General features: G+C 40.3%; 1 protein-coding gene across 1 annotated transcript in view; it reads right to left on the bottom strand.

The window, feature by feature from the left end:
- Positions 1-1,312: 1,312 nt before the first annotated feature.
- The window catches only part of ITM2B (integral membrane protein 2B), a gene marked incomplete at its 5' end in the record, with an annotated part of 10,316 nt that continues 1,262 nt past the window's right edge, over positions 1,313-10,366 (bottom strand). The window contains 4 exons of the mRNA XM_009081600.1: positions 1,313-2,037; positions 3,287-3,437; positions 7,074-7,184; positions 9,220-9,426. Coding sequence (XP_009079848.1) covers positions 1,949-2,037; positions 3,287-3,437; positions 7,074-7,184; positions 9,220-9,426 — 558 coding nt within the window. The remainder of the gene's footprint in view (positions 2,038-3,286; positions 3,438-7,073; positions 7,185-9,219; positions 9,427-10,366) is intronic.

Genomic DNA, 10,366 nt, shown 5'->3' with positions numbered 1-10,366 from the left:
GTGCATATTATTTAAAAATCAGTTTAAACAGTGCTTTTTTTGCAAATATGCAAATATTCTATTGAACATTCCTACTTTCCTGATGAACCAATGCTCAAAATTCGGTCACAATACCAGCCAGTTCCCAAATCATGAAAGCTCACAAGTGGATTTTGGGAGAGATTTTCCACCCTTTTTTTTTAGTATTACTCCCTTTTTTTCTACCCGGAGTTTTTTATCGCAACTAGCCTCAAAACAGCAGGTACTATGACAAATATTCTATTGAACATTCCTACTTTCCTGATGAACCAATGCTCAAAATTCGGTCACAATACCAGCCAGTTCCCAAATCATGAAAGCTCACAAGTGGATTTTGGGAGAGATTTTCCACCCTTTTTTTTTAGTATTACTCCCTTTTTTTCTACCCGGAGTTTTTTATCGCAACTAGCCTCAAAACAGCAGGTACTATGATACATAGAATCACAGAATTTAAGGAATGGACTGGACTTTACAGATCATCTAGTCCCAACCCTCCCTGCCATGGGTAGGGACACCTTCACACTAGACCAGGTTGCTCAAGGCCTCATCCAGCCTGGCCTTGAACACTGCCAGGGTTGGGGCAGCTATCACGTCCCTGGGCAACCTGCTCCAATGTCTCACCACCCTTATAGTAAAAAGCTTTTTTCTAATATCTAACCTAAACTTCCCCTCCTTCAGTTTGAATCCATTACCCTTTGTCCTATCATTGCAGTTCCTATGCTCTCCTTCAAAAGTTGTTGCTACATATTTAAAAAACAACAAGAACAACAAAAAATCAATCTTGCTTTAAAAATAGCAGTTTTAAGTGTAAATGGCATGACACAGGATGGTATTAGCAGTACTGGAGTTTGCTCCAGACTAACTGGCAAAGCTCAGCAGCACAGGCTGGCGGGAATGCCAGGAAGGTGAACAAAAGGAACAGCAGAAGTCCTGTACATAGTGAGCACTCCTGGCTCTCAGCTGGGCCAGCCTGACTCACCACACGCTCCAGATGACAACCATCATTTGCCAAGTACTCAGGACAGGGATTTCAGTCATGCTAAGTCAGCTTTGGGTCTGTGCTCCGATTGTGTGTATTGTGGACATACCTAGCCAGAATTTAAGCAAGCAGCACAATGTTGCCTTTTCTTAACTGAAAAAGGACAGAAAAAGGTCCTCCTCTGTTCATATTTCATTTCTCAGCCATTCTACCTGCTCGCTTTTAAAAACAGCACTTTGAGTAAAAAACACTAATTTTAACTATAGCTGCCCTCCTCTAAAAAGACCCCGGAAACAGCAGAAGAAAACACAAGACTTTTAGACAAACAGGTTTATAAGGTTTATTTTCCATTGCACATACATGGATTATATACAAGTTAGTAACATAAGTTACTTCTTAATTTTCTAAAAGATTGTTACAGCAAACACTTGCCATTTTAAAACATCAAGTCAGAAATCAATCTAAAAAGGTAAATATGACAATATTTTAAAAACAAAACAAATTGCACTTGGTTAGGGAGAGTCAAATACAGGTTTGTCTATATGCTGTAACAAACTATATAGCAGATAATATTACAGTTAGAAGTAGCTTTTGCAGTCCATTTGTACATTAATAATTCTTTTCAATTTTACTTATTTAAAAACTGGTGGATATTTCAAAGACTTCCTCTTCTTCCTAGTATTCAAGATTCATCACATGAAGTGCACTAGCAACTAAGTCTTTATACAATTGCTATTCAAATATAAGAACACCACACCTGAAAATGAGGAAAAAACTAAAACATATTGATTTTACATGTATCATGAGATGAAAAGTATGGAAGGTGTTCAGCAATAAAGCCCTGTCCACTACTTACATAAAAGAAGATTTTAAAAAATAATCACTGCACACGATACAAAGGGTGGGGTCATACTGTAATTTTTAAGTCTCCCATAACAGTAACATTCCTCATTACTGTTCACAGATGAGTGTTTCCATAGCAAACCTGTTCTCAAAGTGTCGAATCTTTCGGCAGTTGATGGCTTCGCGCTTCTGGATTCCTGTGGCATTAGTAGAGAACAGAGGGTTAGCAGAACAGTTTTACATTTGCTATGGTATAATGTCACCAGAAATCAGAACTGCCCCACTTCAACCCACCCCTCCGAGGACACACACACAGACACACATTCAGACACAGAAAAGCAGTAACCAGGCAATGATCCTGAAGGTGTCATGAACCAAATCACAGTACTGGGTTAGTGAAAACCAACATGCCCAAACCCCACACTGGCTAGTTTGTGAGCCAGATGAGTTCCCCATCTCCCTCTCTGTGCATCTGTAAAAATGCTTGTGGGGATGTGAGAGGGAACAGCAAAGGAATAACCTGCTATAGGCAAAAAGGAGTGGACTTGTTATATAAACATCTTGAAATCAGAGGAAGCCAGAATTTAACCAAATTTTAGCCACACTAATGCTCACTGCCAACCTATGCTCCTAATTTATTACTACAGGATAAGCATACTGACTCTTGAATTCAATTTTCATATTAAGGCCTTTTCATTTTCAAACACTATTCTAAATTATTTTCCCAAAATGCATTTCTTTTCCTTGTTTTCCCAAGCAGTCACGTTCAACAGTATGACTAAAGCAATTAAACTGCTTTGGTGTGCACTTGTCCCCCTCTCCCTGCCCCCAAAACCCCAAACACACACAAAGCAAGTCTGAGTAAAACTTGAAGGCAAATTTTAAGGCAGTATTTAATAGCTTGCCAAGACTCTTCCAAGTAATGTTTTTCACACATTTTCCATTAAGAAGTAAGTACCAAACACCACAATTTTCCTGTGAAGACAACTCTTACTCACATTTCACTGATGCAAATAGGAAGACATGGACCAATTTATAGATGGCTTTAATGGCAAGAAGAACCTGCAATTCTGTACTTGGACTACAAGGCTATGGCTTCTCATGTATTAAAGGTGTTTCTTAGGTTTGGGGGGGGGAGTGGGTCAAGAGACAAGATTAAAGAGCATCAATAAAAGTCAGAACTCCAGAAAACACACCCATGCACACACACACATCTTGGCACTCCTAGGGCACTGGGGCCTTGAGCAGTTCTGCACAATGAAATGACTTATTTCCATACCTACACAGAAAATATCAGACGTACTGAGGCCCACAGAGCCAGTTACTGCAATAAGCAGCCCTTGCTTTAATTAGAGTCATTCCTTTTAACACAGCCAAGCCTGTTTATTGAATTCAGACGTCACTGAACTTTTTGCCAACACCAAGGATTGCGGGAGGAACATTTACCTTTCATGGCTTCTTTGCGCTGCAGTTTGTAGGTTTCCTTGCCACGGCAGAGGCGGTAAATAAAGAATCCCAGCTGATCCACGTTTTCAATGCGATCAGTAACAATCATCTGTTCATGAATCAAATAGGACTGAGGCAAATATGTTCCAGCCTGTTGAATAAAAATATACCAGCTCTGTCAAAAGTCATCTCTTCATGGTCTAAGTGCACAAGAAACACATTGAAATGTGTGTCTGTAACACGGCTGTGACGTAGCTTCTTTGAATTCTTTCAAAATATGCATTACCCACAGAACTTTATTCTAAATGTGCAAATTATTATATTCAAAAAGGTCACAAAACTTCCACCTGCTACAGTAACATCAGCCTTCAGCAAGTTTTTTTTTCCAGGTGCACCCACTGTCACGGGTCAGTCCTGCACGTACAATCCAAAGTCTTCACTTAATGAGTAACAGCCCAACAGACCTCAGTGGGAACAACTCCCAACTAGGAGTTGGCAGAAGCATGATCCACAATGAGAGGCTCTTGCTGATGAAGCAGGCCAGCTGCAGTATATTCCAGCTGCAGTCCATGGGGTTTGGGAAGCCTTGAACCTATTCACATCATGGGCCACAACTCTCAAGCCAAACCCAAGATGAGATCTAGCCCCATAAGTTATTATGGCAATTCTCACAACTGTTTATGTGGAAAGGTATTAGAAAGCCATGGTAGTGCATCAGGTGTTTCAAGGCAACACACTGAAGAAGGGAAGAGCCATGACATGCATGGGCTTCCCAAGACTTTTCTAGTGCCTTCCATGTTATTTTGGCACAATGAAATGACGGAAGAACCTGGCACTGTGCAGACCTCACTGTAAATGGCTGAGGATGCACAGACTTAGCTATAAGCCAATTTTCTAATTCTACCACTGGTAATTAATCATCAATTTTTAAAAATATTACTTCATTTAAGAAATCCTGTTGGAGTGGTTCTAATTTATAGCAGTAGAGAAGATGCTTCTTGCTTTCTAAAAATAAAATGATCGCTTATCGTGAAAACAAATTCAGCTTCTGTGGCTAAAGATGGCTGTATTTTTTAGTGACAATAAACAACTTGAAATTTCCATTGCAAAACAAGACCATCTTTTCAGCCCCAGCAACATGTTGAGAAGCTGATTAAATGCTATTCTTCTCAGTAAAGAAAGAAAAAAAAAGACTTTCTAGAATTCACTTTAAATTATGGCTACTTCTTCAGCACATACTATGAGGAAAACAACAGCAATATTTTTTTCTTTAAATAAGAGCTTAGAAAATGTCACTCTCTCAAATTATCCCACTCCTTTATTTTGCAATTAAATCACTATAAATTACTATCTTAACTCCTGGTCTCTCGACTTTCAGGAGTGAGGCCTGAGGGAGCCCTGGAGCAAAGCAGCAGCACAGGGCACTGGCAGGGTGGGCAGCAGTGCTGAGGACTTGGGGGGCAGCCTGCAAGGACAGTCCTGGGCTCATGCCCTCCAAACCACAGGACCTCTCAGACCATCCCCTGGACTCAGCCTTCTCAACCCTCCCTGGGTGGGACAGGAGGAGAAGGAGCTCAGTGCAGGAATCTCCTCTGCCCAGCTGCCACAGGAGGAATGATCCAATGCCAGGATCCAGCATACCCACAAATATCATCCTCTTTGAGACATCCTGTGTACAGTTAAAATTAGACAGTTGGCTCAACAACAGGAACAACGTGGATGAGCAAATATACCTGGGTTTCAGCCTCATTTCCCAAAAAAAGGAGGCCTTTCATGTCTGCATGTTAAAGCAAACTGTATCAATATATATAGAAATGTTGTTCTTTAGGCTAGAATTTTGGCTTTTCTTAAAAAACAAACCCACTCAGAGAACCTCTGTTTTCATAAAATGGCCTCTGCAGGCATTCACAGCTCAGTTTAATGAAACTAGCACATCAATTTCATACATTTTTTTCCTTGTGCAACCAGTGTGACCGCAGGACAGTATTTACTCTGGGCAACTGCAGCATAGTTTCCCAAATTTCAGTTACAAAACATTTAGCCTGATTTTTGGAGACATCAAATGCCCACAGCTTTGTTGTAAATACAATGAGAATTAAACAGACGTCTCATAAAATTAGGGCACTCACTGTTGGGGACAATGATCAAAACTGTTTGCTTTTGCACAGATTTTCAGTTACATGCCTGATGCCTGATTATCCTCTTACTTGTAAACCAAGCATATTTGATTCAGTACTAAAGACAAACTAGGAAATTTACAGATTTTAACAGTGGGATTTGTGTGATCTGAAAAGGGAAACAAAACAGCATAGACAAAGTAAAAAAATATATCAGGTCACTGAGTTTTACAGACACCACATCATCCTTATGCACAGGAAATGAAAGTGTGGTTAAATAGCCAGTCTCAAAATAGGCAGCAAAAAAAGCAGCAGAGGACTTACTTGTGAAGTAATTTTTCACATGAAATATAATTTTATATACAAACCACTCAGAAATGGCTAAAATGGTTGCTGGAGTCCTAATTCCAAAGCCTTTTCTGAAAGATGTAAACTCAAAGCTGATATCGAAGTTCATAAGTTACAAAAGCTCAGTAAAACACAATTCAAAACACTCTCCCCGGATTTTAGACACAAGTTAGTGTTTATCAGCTCTCTTCCCCACCTGGACTGTTCTGTTGTTCTGTGAAGAAACCAGAAGGCTAAAAACCAAGGTAAATACTATTTAAATCTGCATTAAAAGCATACATGTGTAAAAGTTAAAAAAAAAAAAAGGATTGCTATGTAATTAGTAAGAGACCCCATTAGATTATCTACTTTGGCCTCCCTAATTTCACAGACCATTACATTTCACCCAGTTACCACAACTAACAGAACAGTGTGTCCCCACGGCAGCAACAAGCCAGGCAGCACCAGCACCACAAGGCCAGCAGTAATGTTCAATTATCAAACCCTGCTGGAAAGCATTTAGGAGCCCCCACAACATTAGACTGAAAACTCATGTTTGGTTGTTCAGCAATTGTGGCATCTCAGTCCTTTCCACCACCCTTGTTTTTAAGGGCAACAAATCTTGTTCAGAAGGTCTGGTGCTCACAGAAGCAGGAATCTGGCCTCCTGCTTAAATGGGCTTTGCTAATCACGCCACACACATCCTGATCAGTCCTGCAAAACCTCCCCAGAAACAGGAAGATCCATCTTGAGACTGCTGGAAGCCTCATGAACTCGCAGGCAGTGCTGGTCCAACACATCCAGTGACACATCTAATTTCCCTGAGCACAGACAGCAGATCCAACATACCTCATGCACATCATCCTCAAGCCACTGGATCAAAGTGGGTGCCAACCCAAGGCACCAATGCTTTAAACAATAAGGACTTCCCAGTCTACCTGCTTCACGCCTCTCAGCTAACCAGTCTTAGTCCAGCACATACATGCTGTGTGGAAACTTCAGTCACAATGGATTATAAATTACAAACACCACACAGACTGTTATCAAATAGTCCAGGTACACCACCTCTACACAATTCGATCAGCCAGATTTGTAGCACTGAACAATAAAATCAGGTTTGTTTGCCTTTCTATGAATTAATAATTCCTTCATGATTGTAGTTCATTAACTAAGAAGGTTATAGACTTTTGTCTCTTTTCAAAGACCTCTAGTGATCAGTTAACTTTCTAACACATGTGCCTTGTGTGAATGTCAAGAGTTCTGCAGAAGGAAAAAGAAAAAAAAGAAACAACTCTACTTCTTTTTCCTGTCTTATGAACAAATTAGTTATGATTTAATCATACCTTGATATTGATAAGCAGCTCCAGGAAATTTTTTGGTGGCATAACAACTGAAGTGTTCAGAGGAATCACATAGCACTTATCCAGGCTAAGGTCAAGATAGGCAGTGAGTCTCTGTTGAGGAAATATTTATTTCAATCAAAATAAGAAGAACATCAGAAAAATCCACATACAGGAATTGCTGTACCGCCATGGCTTTGTGCTGTTCTCCAAATTATTGTTTTGTTCATTATGAAGTCCAAAGCAAACTCCAAGCTGAGGGATAGGTAAATGCAGAAATAAAAGGCAGCCTTGATGAGAGTTTATATCTATGACAGGGATTTGGGCAAGGCAGCAGGCAGTAAGTAGCTCAAATGCACTACAGCAATGAAACTACTATGGTGTTATCTTAGCTGCTATGAAACAGGTACAGTATTCATTATTTCTAGTGCCTGCATTTTAAAACAACAGGCCAAACGCCTTGCTCTCATCTCCATGCTTCTATATTTTGTTATAGTCTGAAGGAGGAACACTGCTGGTAAGAACAAAACACAGAAGGAAAAAGCCACTGTTACAGATAATGCCACAAAAATCCTTTTATTTTCACAAGTACTACTAACTTGAAAGGTTAATGATTATTCATAGTGAAGTTATTGTCTTTATATGGTACCTTAACTGCAGTATTTGCCATTGTTTGATAAAAACAGATATGTAAAAGCTTGGGGAATTATCTTGATGAGTCCTGCAGCTCTTCTCACTGAGCTCACTGAGCTGTGTTTTACAGCACCTGTTCTTGCTAAAGAAGGCATTACCTCGAGCTGCTGAAAGCTCTAAGGCTGCAGAGGTACATTAAATGCTGAGCACCAAGAGCCCAACTGTCAAAATGGCACTAGGACAGCAATCACCAGTGCAACTAATCTTATTAGGTGGGAGCAAGTGCTGTACTTATGGCAAATGATCCTTCCACTGACCTTTAGAGCAAAGCCTTTAACTTACTCAATCAAAAAGTAAATTTCTAAATGCTATTGTTCCTATACACTTCTTGGATGCTTTTTTTTCTTCATCTAGTTTTCCTTCTTTGTTCTAACTCTTAACAGAAGCTCCCTAAACATATTCAGAAATATTTTTAAATTGCATAGCTCGAGCGAGTGATGTTTTCTTCCAAATCTGGTTATGAATATTTGATATATAGCACTCGTTTTTGCCTGAGAAACTTTAAACTCTGACGTCTGCATAAAGAAAAAACAGGACACTTCCCTATTCTTCTTTTTCAGCTTCGCTTAAAAAAGCTGTTCAGCCAAAACTTCAAATGTTCACAGAAATTCAGCTTCCTGAAAGCCAGCTGTACAGCGTTTCAGCACCAGCAGACAGCTTCCAGCAGGCTGATACAGAAAAGGCGGCCTTCTAATTGTTTTACAGCTGCTGTTAATACTAAGAGCTGTAGGCCTGTCAACTGCCTTAACAAAAATTTATTGCCCCGATTCCTGTCAATCAAGGTTATTGCTACAAAAAAGGAAGAAACAGCTAAAAGTGCTTTGATACCCTTGTTAAGTGCCTCTAGGAATCATAGTAGCCTGTGGCACATGATAAAAATTGAGCTTCTGCTAGGCTTCCTATGGCATCTGGAAAATGAGTGCTCTCCCACGGTCAGTCAACTTGTCACTTCCTTCCCTTTCTGCTGCTGCTTTGGGGTGTTGAGCCATGCCAGGAGAGCACCTCTGGGGGTGCTTGAACACACCCAGTGACACCAAATGCCAACATACCCTGCAAGCTGATGTCAAAGCTATGTCAGCCCTTTTCAAACTTCTCTTGGCACCACAGCAGTTGGCCAAATTCTGGCTCGGTGGACTTAGCACAGCAAGAACTATATTCTCTTTACTTCCTCATACTAAGGAAAGGAAATAGGTCTAAGATTTTTCCCTTTCTAGAAACAAAATTGTATTTGCAAATGGTGGTACACATACTACCTCATGATGATTGTCTAACACTGTACTTTGTATACCCGGCTAATAATTGCTTGCAGCCTGCTGCTGATCAAAACATCTCTGCTGCCTCCTCCACCCTCCGCTTTCCCCACCACAATAATTAGGGAGTACATTTATCAGGATGACTGAGGGGGAACATTTTTCAAGTTTTATGTGCTTTCAACTTATGCAGAAATATTTGTTACCCGGTGGAAGTCATGGACGATATCAGCAGGATCGCTATCAGCAAATTCAGGGACTGGCACGCTGATAAACTCCACATCTTCCTCCTCCAGGATCTGAATGTTTTGCTCAATCGTGTGGTAACGAGCAGTCTGAGCCTCTGCCCCAGGCTCAGGTAAACTTAAGCCATCTTCAATATACTTTATTCCGCAGAAATACACGCCACCCTGCTAAAAATGGTAAACAACCCAGCAACAAAAACATCAGTAACCTAGAAGTTTAATATTCTCAAAGCACTGCAGAGAAGAAAAACTTGTCAGACTAGATGAAATTTCTTACCTTTAATTTGATTCGTACAGCAAAGTAGGAGCCAGTTGCCATCTACAACAGGGCCATGGCTAAAACCTTGATTGTACTCAACCCAGAGGGAGTTCGTCCCTCAAACTCAAGGAAAACAGGATCCTATGAGCAGGTTCTTAAAATCTAGTCTTATCTGTATTTTCAGAAAGACAGTGAAGTTCCTACATCTATATGCATGCATATTATTATTATGATCTAACTCTAGTCAATAATTGCAATTTAACATATTGAAACTGGTCATGTGAATCACCGTTTTAAAAAGCAAGTCTAACTCTGAATTTGGTCCTGCTTGCAGTTGAGGGTTGGAGCAGATGACTGCAAGACTTTCCTTCCAACCTCTATTATTCTGTGAAGTTTAGTTTTACAAGGCTTCAGAAGTTTCTTTGGATGTCAGTTCCTAAATAATTTTTAACCGTTTTAGAAGACAAAAAGGGAATAAAAAGAAATTAAGCCAACCAATTTGTGTCCTTCTGTCAGAGTACACATGGCAGGTTACCTAAGTTAAGTGTAAAGTCAAGCCCTGGGTCAGAGAAAGTCCTATGCCAAATTTATAGGCCAGACAGTTTTAGAAATGTGCAACTTATGCATACACACATGCCATCAATTTAAAATTTTACACCAAAAACGTCTTCGGTGCAATGCTAGCTCAATCCCTGGATGCTTCCTTCAACCCAGATCTGACTCACAAACAAGTCCCACAGGTGGAACCAAAGGGCACTTTCAATTTCAGCCAGCCCGTGAAGGTGGAACACCCTGGTGCCAAGCAGGGGTGAAACACGCATTAGAAATACAGCAGGCCTTCAGCTGCTC

This window comes from Acanthisitta chloris, unplaced genomic scaffold, assembly GCF_000695815.1.
Source record: "Acanthisitta chloris isolate BGI_N310 unplaced genomic scaffold, ASM69581v1 scaffold14879, whole genome shotgun sequence".
NCBI lineage: Eukaryota > Metazoa > Chordata > Aves > Passeriformes > Acanthisittidae > Acanthisitta > Acanthisitta chloris.
The sequence above is the reverse complement of the archived record's forward strand: the minus strand, read 5'-3'. Positions and strand labels throughout refer to the sequence as shown.